Source organism: Alosa pseudoharengus, unplaced genomic scaffold, assembly GCF_046254945.1.
Source record: "Alosa pseudoharengus isolate Yale_2024_CS ecotype anadromous, Long Island Sound unplaced genomic scaffold, YU_APseudo_1.1 YU_APseudo_1.1_scf_23, whole genome shotgun sequence".
Taxonomy (NCBI): domain Eukaryota; kingdom Metazoa; phylum Chordata; class Actinopteri; order Clupeiformes; family Clupeidae; genus Alosa; species Alosa pseudoharengus.
The window spans coordinates 14,774,030-14,790,317 of NW_027468685.1; the positions used below are offsets into that span (position 1 = coordinate 14,774,030).

A 16,288-nucleotide genomic window follows, 5' to 3' on the forward strand; every position below is an offset into this window, starting at 1 on the left:
ATTTGTAATGCATTATGGGAAATGTGGTGTGTTTGCAGGTTGATATTGCACCAAAGTGTGGTATTTATCGGTGTTTTAAAATATGGACTTGCTTAGAATGTTAATGAAAAACATAGTAATTAAAACCTTCGATTGCACAGGTATTTGGTACTGAAGTTACCGAGACAGTGAAATTACATTAGGTAAGTAGCTCAATCCCCCAGAATTCAGTACTGCGCGGTTAGAATGTAAACACGTAAAAGATTCACGTCGGACGTCCCACGAGTTGGACCTCTGTTTGCAGACCTCATTACTACTACGACCACCCGGCAAACAGGTAAATCACACATTTCACACAATAGTGTATGCCTTTTTACTTCCAGTCTGCTCTTTATGATAGTGCTGATGATGGCTTTTGCTTGTTGTTGCTCCAGTAGCCTAGGAGGGTCAACATTGTGCTTTATGAAATTTGCTGTCTGCTGTAACTTGCTTAATAATTGGGATCATCAGACGTGTTACTTTTTGCTATCAAATTGCCCTCGCTACAAATGCAAACCTGTCATTCATTACTCTCTGCTGTCGTGTTTTGATAGGTTAGACAATAATGAGCAAAGAAACCCAAATGAGGGCTGCTGTAAATCAAAAGTTAGTTGAAATGGGAGAAAGAGAGCGGTAAGTGATTTGTCATTACTTACTTGGCTAATGCATTATAGATAGTGAAGTAAACTTTACAATTTAACAAAAAATAGTCGACACTAATTGCTTTCGGTTAAAGGTTGAAAGAGTTACTAAGAGCCAAGCTCGTTGAGTGTGGCTGGAGGGATGAGCTAAAGGCACACTGCAAAGGTATGGACCTCTTTTAAATTACAGTTATAGCCTAGTTATAGGCCTAGGCCACTTGGAGTGAGTGGGTTTATTAGCCTAGGCTACTATCACTGTGTATTTTGGCAGTCTACTTGAAATTACATTTTTTAAATTTTTACTTGGTCTTCCAACAGTACAGTAGGCTGCCAACATTGTCTTGCTGGGGTTATTTTATATAGGACTTTTGTGAAGGGTCTTGGGGGCCAGCATCTTGCTGAAAGACTGTAAAACTGTATGACTTTCCCTCTCCAGATGTCATAAAAGAAAAGGGTTTAGAACATGTGACAGTTGAAGATCTGGTGACAGAAGTCACACCGAAAGGAAGAGGTAGGCTGCTTTAAAGGTTAAGTGTGATTGCTGGGCAACCACATGACTGGTTCCATGTATTCTGATTGGATGGTCATGAACATTTGGGTCATTCCGTGTGAAATCACCCAATTTCAACAAAACTTGGCAGGTCAACCTCTCCGAAAAAATCTGAAAAAAAAATCACAGTTGTTTGATGTTCAACTTCCAACATTATTGGCTCTTTTGGTATTTCATACACATTAGTGAAACTATGTGAATAGAAATACATTTTCCCGTAGAGTTCAAAACTCCAATCAGATCAGACGTATCCTGTGTAATTTCCCTTCTGCAAAAGCTCTGAAAATGGCTAAATGGTTAATAAACATTACATCATATAGTTTCTACATATATATATATATATATATATATATATATATGTATATATATATAACTAAATAGAATGATGAAAATAAAATAATAGCAAGGTGCAGATCCAGTAAGTGTTCCATAGGCCAGAGTGAGGGATTTGAATGTAATTCTGGCTGCATGTAACAAAGGAGTTGCATGTGTCTTCTTTGTCTGATTAAAGACTAGACATGCCACTGCATTCTGAATCATCTGTAATGGTCTGACTACACAAGCAGGAAGGCCAACTAACAATGCATTTAGTTGGGAAAGAATCATTGTCTGTGTCTGCACAAGAGGTTTTGTGGCATATTGTGTTAAATAAAGTCTGATCTTCACAATGTTGTATAGTATAAGCTCACACGACTTTGTGACTGAGACTACATGCTCAGAGACATTGATTCGGTCATCAATTGTGACACCCAACTTGCGTACCATTTCAGTAGGGGTCAGTGAAGCGGACCTTTGATAAGAAGGGGAGAAGGGAGACAAATCTGATGACCAATGAATAAGTGATGAGCAAAAGAAAAAAAAGTTCAATGGGAACGTGTTGCCTTGTGCATCATCAGCTAAACAATGGTTCTCATCTTGAGAAGTGCATCAGTCTTATGAGAATGTTGTCAACTCTTACAAAATAGCCATTGTATTTATTGTCAGATATTCTTTCAAACATTCTTTTGAAAACTGCATTATTGTTATAAATAGATTGTTATGATTAGTATGCTATGCTTTTGCACATGTGAGATGTTGCAATAAAATATTCTTTAAAGGGATAAAATATGGAGAGGATTCTTGACAGGGCATGAAGCTGACACCCATCTTGAAATCACTCAAATGACGTGCTGGTCATCAAGTAGGAGTCTGACTGACATTGATGCAATCTTGCCTCCACAGCCCTGGTGCCAGACAGTGTCAAGAAAGAACTCCTTCAGAGAATATGTGCATTTTTGGCACAGCAATCTACTTTGTAAAGAAGTGTTTGTCATGTTTTTTTAAGAAGCACTAAGTAGTTTGTTTACCTTATAACAATGGCTTAAAACTCATTTGAATGGTACAGTGACTTATAAAAGGGGAGTTACGGTTTCTGCATTGTCACTGCCAATGTGTGCCCGGAGCGCCTGGTATTACATTATGTAACTTTGGAGTACCGTGTAGGTGCATTACCATTTTCGTCACTAGTCAATAAACTTCTTTAGTGTCTTAAAACCTTTAGGGATTTTTAAACGAACTTTACCATGACTGGAATTATCAATTTCCAGGGATCAATGAAAGTATATTGGACTTCCCTGCACATTGATTTAAGTCTTTTGGACTGCCCTGCACCAACATGTATCTTAAATGTTAAATAGTTGTGGATGTACAAAGATACAAGACCTTTTTTGTTAAGGTATTACTTTTTAATTATTTTGTTTGTTGAAATGTGGGGGGATTAAAATGCATTGTACAGAGTGTTTTTCCCAAGTAGTTTGATATTAAATCTTGTAAGGTTGTATATAATTTTGAGCCTTGAGTATATTGTGTTTTATGTGTTTGTATGTGTCTAACACAGGAATGACTAAATTCATGGCAGTTATGATATGATTATCTCATATCAGTTCAGTACAGGTCTCCATTACTGCCAGTGAGTAAATCACTTTCCAATGAGTAAGTGGTATAACAAGTCAGCCATGGTCTGGTCTCAATATGGAACAAATAATGCAATTGTACAGTGATTTTATTTTAATCAAATACTTTATATTTAGTATAAGGTTATTTTTTGTCCTATAATCAACGAGAGATTTATGTGCGTAAATGGGCCAAAGGCATCAGCCAACACAAATACTGCCACTGCAGTAATGTACTTTAAACTGAATGTTTCCAAAGGCAACAAACAATAAGATACTTAACAAGCCTGTTAATGCATGTGAGGCGTAACATGATGACGTCATCGTTGGTTTCTAATTTCAGAGACTTGAATGGTTCAAAGACAAAACAAAAATAATCAGTTTTATCAACTAAAACTGCTGTGCTACTCTTTTCCTTTAACATAAGTTAAAAAGTTATGACAATTATTTTACAGAGATACTTTTTCTCCCAGTTATTCACCATAATCTTTCACAAATAACATTGATGCATGGTTTCCCTTTATTTACCTACTCGTAGAGAAAATTAGATTTGACTAACTGATTCAAAAATTCCGTTTAACAGCACATCTGTACTGTAAGTCCTAGTATGTTTTCCCTTCCTATTTTGTAAGAGCAAGAATGCACTGTCATGCCAACACAACAACATGCCAACACACATCAAAGTGTCTTGCCCGCCATCATGAATTTATGGTATTTACAATATTTTCTTATTTTAGAAACAATTACATGTTGTTTTCCAAGCCCCAAGAATTTCAGGTCTGTAATGCCCTGGGCATTCGTGTTGATAATTGAAGAAAAGTGGACCTTTTCATGTTGCATATGTGTCCTTGTCATCAGCACAACCTTCCTGCTACAGTAGCTGTCAACTGACAATGTCATGGTATGCATATAGACATTTGCATGGAGGAAGGACTTGAGAGAAAGCGGAATAGAACATTATGTCCAATATTCCAATATGTGGTTTAATGTTCTGTGGTATCAAAATTACCATAAGACTTAAAAGCTCAAGTTGCATGAGGTAGCCTGAATGATAAATCACTAATTTAAATATACTGTCTCTTAGTTGACAAGAGATTGATCTTGGAGTCCATGGAAAAGTTGAGTCCTGGTAAAGTTAATTTAAAATCTCGTAAGGCTTTAAGTTGTATTCTGTTTTAACTACAGGATGCCATATCTCTCATATATTATTTGGTTAGTCATCAAGATGGCAAGTTTAGGTTTTGTTATTTAGCAAACACTTTTATCCAGTGTGACGTACAAAATCATAGAATCTTGCAATACAAAATTATTTAGAATCCGTGACATAAATGAATGGCTATACATTAATGTTATGAACTTACAATAAATGTGCAGGAGCAAATCCAACAGGCTCATGAAATGATTTTGTAGAATTCTATGATTTTGCCAGTCATTCTGGATAAAAATGCTTGGCAAATTAATTTGTTAAAAAAACAATCCAATTCAGTTACCCTGTTCACAGCTCACATCCTTGATTGGTCAAGCCATGATATACAATTCCATACTCTCCAGGGCTAGTGCAGATTCAGGTAAAGGCCTTCACAATGGACAAACACAGGAACAGTGTCACACAGATACTCACACCTCTACTTAATATTTATCTAACCATAATATAGACCCTTTCAATCTGTCCCCAGAGGATCTTGGTTGAAATGCTCCAAACTAGAGCAGATATTTTGCTTGATATAATTAAAATGAAAATGAAACGTACCTAAGCGAATTGCTCTATGAAAGGTTGACTGTCTCCAAGTTACCATTATATTAGCTCAATGTTGTTTTCTGTGCCGCCGGAAATACCTTAGGAAAGCGCATGATTGTTTCTGCATTTGAAAAGGTCTACTATCAAAGAATACTGACAGAACATTAATGAAGAATATCAGGAATATCTGTAATGCCTAAAAATAATGATTCTGATTCACAATTCAAACAAATCGGTGTTGTTCATTGATAATTACATTCAGAACTACAGACATTCATCTTGTTTCTCAAGGTGAATTTAAGCACATGTCAACATACCTGACGTGACAGTATTGGCTCTCTCAAAAATGCCTTGCTACTGAACAGTGAAGGTCTGCTGTGTTCATCTAAGTCTAAAATAGCTCCATCATGTATCGTTTTGCCCTGCATGGTGACTTCCATTGTATGGACGTGCATTCACTTGAAAGGGCTTGCTTGTTTCCCCTGTATGTGTGATCATTACAGCTGATTCAGAATGCTGGAGCACGCCTGATCTTCAATCAGCCAAAGAGGACACTTGTAACTCCTCTCCTAGTTACTCTCCATTGGCTCCCTATAGTAGCCAGAATTAAATTTAAATCTCTCACTTTGGCATATAGGACACTGACTGGATCTGCTCCTAGTTATTTTAATTAAATAATTAAGCCTTACATCCCCAACCACCCACTGCGGTCTTCTGATGAGTGTCTGTTATGTTGACCAGTCATAAAAACTAGGTAATTCAAGACTATTCCTCAGTGGTTCCATGTTGGTGGAATGAGTTGCCCAGTGCTCTCCGTTCCTTTTGGGTCGTTTAAGAGGGGTCTAAAGACATTCCTATTCAACATGTACTTAGTTGTTTAAGCGCTTATGTGTTATGGTTTGTATACTATTGTTTTATTTTCATTAGGCTGTTAATTCATTTGACATTATTGTTTATTATTGATATTCTCTTTAATGTAGTCTTAGCATGTCATTGTTTTTATATTATTGGTTGAATGGACATTATTGTTTTATTATTGCCTTTCCCCTCATTTTCATTGCTTATTTTTATTAGGCTATTGATTTAATTGATATTGTTGTTTATTATTACTAGTCTCCTTATTATATTTGACCAACATTCTAATCTGTTCCCTGTTCAATTTTAAATATTATGTTGTTTTGTATTTATGTGTTGCTTTGGACAAAGGCGTCTGCCAAATCCATAACCATAACCATGTGTGTGTGTACAGTACACCACATTGGCTTACCATAGCTTCCCAACTCTGCACAGTATCCCATTAAGTGCACGACAGTAGGCTATTTACAATTTTATGTAAAGTTTGTAAACACGTTATCAAAATCAACTTAATGCTGATGGTAATTTTGATACCATAGATTTAATAGAGACCCAGTCAGACCAATGAAAAATCAGGAACAGAGTTTATTTACAATGATGCGCATCAAGGGAGAGACAGCATGACTTCACCTAAAGATCCATCAGCTGCTCTAACTAGACAAGGAAATAGTTAGAGTTTAAGTATCCTTCCAGGCTGACGGGAGATGGCGTTGGTCGGGATGACCAACGTGGACTACACTGAATCAGACCCTGATTAGTGGCAGCCTGGCAATCCGGAGCAGATAGCTACTGACGCAGCCTAGCAGAACAGTGAAACACTGCAAAGTCATAATATTCCCGCTTATCTCTAAACACAGTCACACAGAGATATACACAGGGACAGTACAGATATCATACAGTCATTATATAGAATCATACTTTTAGTATCAAAGTGACCCACTAATGAGAAATGCAGAACATTAAACCACATATTGGAGTATTGGACATAATGCAGAACATTAAACCATATATTGGAATATTGGACATAATGTTCTATTCAACTTTCTCTCAATGCATACACGCAGACACCTTTGGTTTGAGCAGGAGAGAGAATACGCACGCACTCTGTAGGTGGGTGTGCATACCTAGCATTCATTCCTGCAAGCTCCCCTGTGTAGAACATCCAAATGAATAGGGCTAGGCCTAAATAAAGCCTATTTATAAGACAATAATTTACATACAGTAGTATGTAAATTATTGTCTTATAAATAGGCTTTATTTTCATAGAACTCCTGTTGTTATGTTGGTATCGGGCGATGTCTGTGGCACACCATCAAAGATTCTTATCTTTCCTGAATCAGGTATGACGTTGACACGAAGATAAGAAATGGAGTCTTTGATCTAGGCGATAGTTTTTTAGACATGTTAAGCCTGTCCACCTAGGCCTACTAGATGAGACTGTCAGTGATTGTGGGAGTGTCCGCGAAGTTCTTGCGTCCAGCATGCTGCCACACCTGCACCTGAGAGCATGTTTCAGATGGCGCCTCCTCTTTGGTAGGCTACTTAGTATATAAACTGTGAAAATGTGTCGAAAGCGACCAGTTCTGACAGGAACCGGCCAGGTAGGCTATATTTTAAGCTTTCCCCCCACTTGAGTGATGGATATGAACTGAACTGAACAAAAATACATTTTTGTTGACAAATGTTGTGTATTAGTCAAACCTGTGGCATTTGTGTCATGAGCACTTGATACATAGTTTTTGTAGGCTAGAATTAGCCCACCAGCTCAGTCTACAACATAGGCTACCACTTTCTGAATTAATGTTGCATAGCCTAATCCAAATAATAACAAATGTAAACGCATAGGCTTTGTAGGCCTTTCATATTTTTGATCTCTGATCATTTAGTCACAAACCGTTTCACATTTGCATAATAAAAAGAAAACGTTCTGTCTTTGCCAGTGAAACTTGCGTAGATTGGCAGTGTGATTGTCAATTGCTGATCATGATGCGCACACGGCGGCACACGCACCTGCCGCTTGTGGTTTGTCTTATCCTCTGCTATTCAGGTAAGTCTATGACGCTATCAACTTTCTTTTTACATGAAGAATGTAGCCTAATACATATTTTAGATTTGTTATTTGAAATTGCACAACCCAGACCTCTGTTTACATGATATATTGTGCTTACGTTAGATGCTCAGCGAGTGTTCAGAATTGATCCGCACATTGGGAGCCTGAACGGAGCAACAAGAATCACCATAGAAGGGGAAGGTATGAAAGCTATGAAAATCAAACTGTCAAAGTCACTTATCCACCGCTCTGTAGCCCTGTATCTTTTCTTACACCCACTATTTGCCAACTTTTTTCTATATTGAATGTTTAATGTTGAAAATGGCCTTGGGCAATGGCCTTACTTGCAAAACCAACAAACTTGTATTCGTATACAAACAATTTCGTATACAAACCATATCAATATTAAGGTGATTTGGGCAAAACAAACCAGTTATGATGTACAAATACAGTATAAAAAAATAAGCTTATAAAAAATAAATGGCAATAACATAGATCTGGAAATAACCTATCTGAATGTTGCAGGTTTTGCTCAGGAAAATCAGTTCTCTCTGAACCCTGATGATGCAGACTTTGGAAACAGTGTGACTCTGGTGTCCAAGACCAGGTCCATCCCGTGTGATGTGGAGCGAGACTCCACTCACAGCAATCAGATCTTGTGCTACACAAGGTACGGCTATGAAAAAAATGTCCCTGATTGCTTAATTAGCTAATTAATATTTTTTAGTTAAAAATATTTATTTCTTTATGAGATTTTCCTTTTTCTCAAAACAAAATTTGCTTCCCTTCAAGGTTGGATTTTTCCAATTTTTTTGTCATTGTGAAATTACAATAAATCACCAACAGATTGTTTTTTATACCGGTTTTTAGTCAACTTTAGCAGAGGTGCCAATAATTCTGGAGGGCACTGTATATCGCAAATGTCCACTCCCTGATCCCTGTGGTTAAGTGTGGTTTAGTGATTGATTTTTTTTCCTCTTTGAGGCAGTACACCAAACCCAGCAACATTAATTTTGCGGCTTTATGATACTGATGTACTTTCATACTGTTGACACTAGGTAGAACTAGAATGTTATATAGTACGCCTACCACTTTGAAAAAAAAATGAGATCCATATTCAAAGATTTTCAAGTAATTGTGTTGATATAGTGCACAAATGTATTTATTTAAACAAAATTTCACACATATTTGAAGTAGCAAGCAAACATACAACAAAACAAACAAATGAAAAGTGGGTGTAATGTGCCTCCCTCAGAGCGATGCCCATGGATGACTACCACATCCGCGTCAGTGTGGACGGTGTGCCTATTCCCACCAGCCGAATGTGCAATGGGTGGTACACCCACTACATCTGCAGTTTCTATGTGAGTAAACACAAGTGACATGTGCAATAGTCATAAGTCAATAAGTGCGTCTTTAGATTACATTTATATACATGCTTTTCATCGTCACAATATCATGTCATTGGGTTTTAATATGGAGTGAATTTTGTGTCTCTTTAATGCAACATGGTAGACGAGACATTATCAGCACAGCCATGTTTTGAAAAACCAGACAAGTCAGACTCACAGCATGCTCAAAAGTAAAATTAGAGTCAGTATGTTGATGCAGGTGTCAACATAAAAATAAGGTCCAGTAAAAGAAAACAAAAGACATACAGTATACAAAAAAAGCATAAAATAAAATAGAATTTCAAACAAGCTGCAGGGAAAGGGATGTAGAAGATGATGTGCAATTAGACCTTTCAACCATTTTCTGACTGACCTTACAGACGCGCTGGTGGGCTACTCCCACTATCTGGAGTACGAGTCCAAGCACAGGATTACCAGGTAAAATCCTCCTCATTCCCTTTGATTACACTGACTTCAGGATGTGTTTGCTGTCCCCCCACACTGAAATGAAACCTTATTCTTCACAATCGGCATGACTGTTTCATGTTTGTGGTTGCCGACTAACAGGTTCTGTGATTACAACGAGAGGGAGGATATACACTGATGTCTATGGCAGCAACACTGACGTCAGCACCAATGGCCTCAATGTCAGGTTCCTGAGGTAAAAAATTACCTCAACAGTCAAAATGAAATATGTTTGTGTGACATTGAAAACACTTCTAAAAGTCTACTTGCTTTTTGTTGGGTTTTCAAATTTATTTGAAACTTTTATTTCTAACTAATATACATGTTCATATACTGTAAGTTGCTTTAGACAAAAGTGTCTATATGGACAAATTCCATAACCTTAAGCATGACCATTTTGTGTTGTTATCACAGGGCCTACATGGGTGGGATGCCTTGTGAGCTGCTAAAGCCAAACACTGATGAGCTGTGAGTCTATTTCACACAATTTGTAATCCATTTTGTTGTTAAAAAGGGATTTAACCTGTTTGAGTTTCACATAAATAGATTTATGTATATATGACTGAATTAAGAGGTTAAAGGAGAAATCCGGTGAGTTTTCACATAGATCTCCATTTCTCGAGGTCACTGAGTGCTGTCGATACAGAAAAAAACAAAAACAATCAGCAGATAACGCAGCCAGGCAGCTACAGCGCTACACCCTGGGGGCATGTCCTTGAGCTCCCATGTACATGCCCCCTGTAGCTGCCTCAAGCAACTTGAGCTAGGTAAAACTGATAGGTTTTTTTTCCGTACCGACAGTAATCGGTGACCTCGAGAAAGGGAGATTTATGTGAAAACTCGCCGGATTACTCCTTTAAGCTGTAATATATCTGTATTTATCAAGATTGGTAGTTATTCAATATGTCATGTCATGAGCTTCTTCAACCATACAGAATTAAACTCAGTGGGCTGGTTTCCTAGACATGGCTTAAGCCTAGTCCTAAGCTTTTTCTCTGTGGAGATCTTTGTTGAAGTTTAAATCTAGTCGTAATCCATGTCTGCAAAACCATCCCTATAGCCTTCCCTCCGCATTCTTCACTCCACTTTAGGAAAAGTAGAGATCATGGTTTAGTTCCATTTTTGTTTTTTTCCAATGCATCTGCTATGCTGTCTTGCTCAGGTATGGTCTGACGATGGACTCTGAGACAAGCCAATGGGGATACATGAGTTGCGCAATGACTGGAACATACATTGGTAAGAGCTAAGATGATGACGACAACAACAACAAACAAACAAGCAAACAATGAAACACACACACACAAGCTAACAGATGACAGTGTTGAATTGTGTGATACATTGCTTTGGTATGCATTTCTGAGATCTGATGTAAATAAATACCCAGTGCATTATATGACATCGTAAGCTTGACTTAAGTGTCATCATAACAATAGTTGTGACAGTTGTGATCACAAATCAATGCCTCACCTCTCTTTTCCTCATTTGATCCTTCTTAGGTCATCATAACCTGAGTTACATTCTGGACAGTCAATATGGAAGGTAACTTTATATTCATGACATTTCCTTTAAAAGTTGGTCAGCTGTCAGAGAAAATGTATTTACACACATAATTCAAAAGGTGTTTGAGATTATTCCCTTTAGCATTTGAGTTCAACATTAAATGTGTCTTATTAATTTACTAAAAATGTATGTATTTGTTGCTTGGTTGACTTTCCTATTACAATGCTTTTAGACTCTTTAGTACATCTAATAACATTCAATATTTGCACACCTATGAAGTAGTTGAGTTCCTTGGCTTTCTATATCAATTCACCAAACTTCATTAGGTTTACATAACAGTTTTAACAGTTTTTTTTTTATTGTTATCATTTGAAATTTGATGTTGTTATTGAACTATTTTATCTGACATTTCTTTGTGTTTTTTGTATTTCAGGAGTTTGCCTGAAAATAACGTCTACTTTGTCTCAGGCTTGAATAAACTCTCCATGTTCCAGACGTATGCAGGTATATGTAACAAAAAACAAACACTCGCATAAATGACCTTAACCATGCATACATAGTCTATAACTATATAACTATATAGTCTATACTATATAACCCAACAACATGGGAAATCTTGTTTTTGATGTATGAACCCATGCCTATGGGTACCCTGCAACTCTAAATTGCACAAGTTATTATTTATTAATTCTTTTATTGTGTGTTTTTTTGATATTTTATTAATTCACCTACAATGATTTGTTAGTGGCCTACACTGGAAAAGAGGACTGCCCTCAACTTTGTTTCCGAGCATGAAATAAAGGTTGAATGAATGAATGAAAAAAGTTGCAGTATAGCATTGTACAGTTTCCATAAATCTCATAATCACAGCCCAATAGTGTCTTACCAGTCTCGGTATCACTATACCACTATCACGCTCATACACTGAACACACACACTGATGATTTTTTGTCTGGTTTTATTTTTATTTTCAGAGGTGACAGGAGTGTCCCCCTCTAAGGGCAGTGTGCTTGGTGGAACCTTGCTAACCATCCACGGACATCACTTTGATGAAACTGACATGCCAGCAGCTGTTACGGTCGGAGGTAAACTTAACTCAAACAGACAACCTGACAGAACAAGAGAAATGGATGAATGGGTGGGTGGGTCACAGAAACAAAAAGTACAAACCATGTGTAGAATAAGCATATCTGCTTTTAAAGTGCATACCTAGGACGGAATGATTGATAGATCTGAGTAACAAAGAGGCATTTATCTCAGAATGCCTATTGTTTTGAGTGACAGTCACAGACACGCAGTCAAGTTATAGCCATTGTTATGTTTTTTGTGTGTATTGCTATTGTTATGCTGTGCTGTTGCCAATGGCAGTGAACAGACAGTGGCTGTAGTCTTATCAGATGTGGGTGTTGCTGAGTGCATTGCTTTTCCGCTGTCATCAGGCCAGAGATGTGAGGTGGTGAGCGTGACTGATGACAAGATTGTATGCAGAACACCTGAGTACAGGTGGACCAACATGACAGTCTTTCCAGGTGAGGCATCACCTCCTGTGTGCTGCTGGGATGCTACTTGCTTGTGTGTGTGTGTGTGTGTGTGTGTGTGTGTGTGTGTGTGTGTGTATATGTATATGTGTGTTTACAGACACATATGTGTGTGCGCGCGCGTGTGTGTGTGTGTGTGTGTGTGTGTGTGTGTGTGTGTGTGTGTGTGTTTGTGTGTGCGCGCTCTCTGTGCTTTACCATTTCACGCCAACTTATCAAGTAAGCAGCCTCGGGTGAAAGAGTGTCAGTAATTGCGATGATGTCAGCCCCCCACGTCTCTACAGCGTCAGAGTGCTGAGATGTGTTAATAACACGCTGTTGTGTGGCGCTCACAACCTGCTCAGACCTGCTGATGCGTAGCACACGGCTTACTCAGAAGGACCTGTGCACAGCAAGAAAAACATGTGCAGTGCAGTGCAACACAGTGGAAATCTGCACCAAAGGTTATAGAGTGTGCAATAATAATAATCTTGAATTTCCCCTGGGGATCAATAAAGTATCTATCTATCTATCTATCTATCTATCTAATAATAGTTTAACTTTAACAGGCGTAATGAAACTATGAAATAGTTAATCATTTAAACCTAAATCGTCTACAGTTTACTCCTCAGATACCGGTAATTGCTAAAACGTGTTTCAGCGTAAACAAATATCTGCAAAACTAATGATGTTTTCTAAACGCCCCGATACCCCCCCCCCCCCCACCCCCACCCCACACACACACAGGTGGCAGAGGTATGAAGATGGAACTGTGGAATGAATCTTTTCCGCGCAACCTGGAGGACGTTATGAACTACAACTCCAGCCGGCCAGACCACCAGGGTGGCTGGGTTGACTCCCTCACACTCACCTACCCCATTGAGATCCTTCGCTTCGTCTCCAAGCTGACTGGCTTCTTCGTGCCCATGGAGACTGACCACTACAGGTTCTTCATTAAAGGAGACGACAGATACCAACTGTACTTCAGTCTCACTGGGCGTCCTAAGGATAAGGTAGCTGCCGCCTTCTCTCGGTGTCGTCTGGCAGGTCTTATGTAAAATACTAGTATAAAAATAAGTGTTTGGAAGGTCTATGCTTCAAAATGAGTATCTGCATAATGATTAAATGATTAAACACAATTATATCACATTATCATTTCTTACACATTTTTTGTTTGATTTTTCACATTTTTGAGATTTTTAAAGTAATTTTTGGGACTTTTTACATTTATGTAAATAGAACATTGAAAGAAGACAGGGAGTATGAGTGGAAGAATGACATTAGGATATGAGTGGAAAAATGGGATTAGGACAGCATTGGGAAATGAACACTTGGACCAATACATGATTGGCATGCTACTGCTTGCCCCCAGGTCACCCAAGACTAAAGATTCTATTTACATGAGTTGAGTATGAGTTAAATATTCTGTCCTGACCAGAGGCAAATGGCTTCCTCCCCTGAATCTAATTTACCCAAGTCTCTTCCCAAAAGAAAACAATAGTTTGCATAATACTTTTTCAGACACCATAAGCTCACCTTTAGGGGTGGATTTGTTCAGTGACTTTTCTCTCAACAATTCTCTCATCTGCTTCACATCTGCGCATTGAAGTGTTAATAACATAGCACTGTTTCAGGGCTTTGCATCTGACCTTTCTGCAATCTATTATGCCTGAACACTCTATAAAACTACCATGCTTAATGCACTAAGTGAAATGTAAAATGGAGATCCTCTGTATCATGTGCTTCAGGTACTCATTGGATACCGGACCGGCGTTACCAACAGCTTCTTCTCCTCAGACTCGCAGGCTTCCTCTGTCATGCATCTGGAGAAGGGAAAGGCGTAAGTGACTGCTATATATACTGTATATGTCTATAGAATCTAAACAGTCTGAAGGACAGGCAATGGGAGGGGTATCACTTGCGTCCTAGCCCCTCGGTGCACACAATCAGTAGCAGGTCCTGGGCTGCTTCAAATGGCTGAACCCAGAGCACACAACTATTTTTTTAACAGGTGCAAAATGACGTTTCTACACTTATCGTCTTCCCTAGAGGGATGGAGTTAAAGTTTGACTACACAACCATATTACTAACTATTGACAAGACCACAGCCGCTGTTAGTAACACAGGATCTACAACCCCAACACAGAAAAAATTGTGACGTGTAAAATGCAAATAAAAAACAGAATGCAAATCTCATAAACCCATATATAGGTGCAAAAAGGGCATGGAAAATATGTCAATTTCGAATTTCATACCAGTAACACATTTCAAAATATGAACTATATTTTCCATGAAATAGTCAAATTTATCATTTTCAAAATTTGATAATCTTGTCCTTTTTGCAGCTAAATATGGGTTCATGAGATTTGTAGATTATTACATTCTGTTTCTACCTGCATTTTACACAATGTCCCAACTTTTTCTGTGTTGGGGTTGTATGATCAGATACTGTCAGTGTACTATCACAATGTTTCTACAATTCAAACCTCCATCTTGTCTGTATGTATGCTGTAGGTACTATCTGGAGGCCCTCCTGCAAGACTGGGGCGGTCCAGGCTGGATCCAAGTTGGTGTGTTTAAATGGAAGAGCCCCTTCACCCACGAGCAAGCCTATGAAGCTGTGGATGAGAGACAGGTTCTCAACGCCAGATACGACGTCTTAGAAGAGAAACAGGTCGGTACCCTTAACACAGACATAAATACAGATTGTGCACATGTAACAAGATGCAACAACATGCACATGCAACAACTTTATGTACCCTGGCCTCTAATCATGTGCTCTTGTTCTGTCCAGGTGTTGCGTTTTGATGGCTGGGGCTCAGAGGAGACTCCAGTGATGGAGGTCCAGCAGGTGACCGTGAGCAGTACCTGCTTCTCCTTGGGAACCTGTGACTCCACCTTCTACACCTTGGGTTACGGAGAACACAAGACAGGTAAATGACCACTATTAGGGTCATACTGGTTTACCTGAGTGACTATCGCACCTTACCCTACAGAGAACATGTGGCAGGTAAACCAACCCTATTAGGGTTGAGGTACCTCAGTCTCACCTATTAGAGCCTATCTATTACTGCAAAGAACATAGAAAAGGTAAATCACTGCTAGGGTTTGACTTGACACATATCTATTTTAGCGGATTGCAGTAGTTACAACCCCATTATGATGGTTGAAATTCCTGGTACTCACATATTGCAAAACATTTAAGGAAATATAAAATTGTCACTTGGGTAAATAACTTCTAAACATGGCTTTACTTTAAGAAAATTCAGCTGGATTGCATACTTGGATGCAAGTCTAGTATTTACCAGATCACTCTAATGCCTTGTGTCTGTATGCTCATGTTATGCTGATTACAGGACCCATTGCAGTGAGTGCATCAGCTGACCAGGTTGCAGCCGCTCTGAATGGCCTGTGGTCGATTAAACCTGACTCTGTTACAGTCACCAAACAGGATCTCGGCACAGAAGCAGAGTACACCATGACCTTTCACTCCAACAGAGGTGGGTGGGACTGCTCACATCCATCTGGTTCACTGATGTTTTGTCTAATCTGTCATTAAAAAGGCAGATCTATGTTACTATTTTAAAGACTAGTTTGTCAGATTAAAAGCAGATCTATGTTAGAGATCTCAA

The 16,288-nt window shown here is 38.5% G+C and overlaps 2 protein-coding genes across 2 annotated transcripts in view; both read left to right on the forward strand.

Moving 5' to 3' along the window:
* Positions 1-235: 235 nt before the first annotated feature.
* On the forward strand, positions 236-3,039 carry LOC143140680 (transcription and mRNA export factor ENY2-like). Its single transcript, XM_076301724.1, has 5 exons — positions 236-316; positions 573-651; positions 755-825; positions 1,096-1,170; positions 2,431-3,039. Exons 2-5 carry the CDS (start codon positions 584-586, stop codon positions 2,505-2,507), a joined length of 291 nt encoding a protein of 96 aa, XP_076157839.1. The 5' UTR covers positions 236-316; positions 573-583; the 3' UTR covers positions 2,508-3,039.
* A 4,635-nt stretch (positions 3,040-7,674) lies between these two features.
* pkhd1l1.1 (PKHD1 like 1, tandem duplicate 1) overlaps positions 7,675-16,288 on the forward strand; it is a 64,047-nt gene continuing 55,433 nt past the window's right edge. Inside the window, exons 1-17 of the mRNA XM_076301727.1 lie at positions 7,675-7,780; positions 7,907-7,984; positions 8,309-8,453; positions 9,039-9,147; positions 9,555-9,612; positions 9,742-9,835; positions 10,054-10,107; positions 10,802-10,875; positions 11,136-11,178; positions 11,573-11,643; positions 12,114-12,224; positions 12,579-12,668; positions 13,404-13,669; positions 14,405-14,496; positions 15,171-15,330; positions 15,451-15,589; positions 16,013-16,156. Coding sequence (XP_076157842.1) covers positions 7,717-7,780; positions 7,907-7,984; positions 8,309-8,453; positions 9,039-9,147; positions 9,555-9,612; positions 9,742-9,835; positions 10,054-10,107; positions 10,802-10,875; positions 11,136-11,178; positions 11,573-11,643; positions 12,114-12,224; positions 12,579-12,668; positions 13,404-13,669; positions 14,405-14,496; positions 15,171-15,330; positions 15,451-15,589; positions 16,013-16,156 — 1,792 coding nt within the window. The 5' untranslated portion in view covers positions 7,675-7,716. The remainder of the gene's footprint in view (positions 7,781-7,906; positions 7,985-8,308; positions 8,454-9,038; positions 9,148-9,554; positions 9,613-9,741; positions 9,836-10,053; positions 10,108-10,801; positions 10,876-11,135; positions 11,179-11,572; positions 11,644-12,113; positions 12,225-12,578; positions 12,669-13,403; positions 13,670-14,404; positions 14,497-15,170; positions 15,331-15,450; positions 15,590-16,012; positions 16,157-16,288) is intronic.

Coding starts and splice junctions, on each gene's coding strand:
- LOC143140680 (XM_076301724.1), top strand. CDS start 584: ATGAGCAAAGAAACCCAAATGAGGGCTGCTGTAAATCAAAAGTTAGTT. Junction 652..754: donor GAAATGGGAGAAAGAGAGCG/GTAAGTGATTTG, acceptor TTTCGGTTAAAG/GTTGAAAGAGTTACTAAGAG. Junction 1,171..2,430: donor AGTCACACCGAAAGGAAGAG/GTAGGCTGCTTT, acceptor TTGCCTCCACAG/CCCTGGTGCCAGACAGTGTC.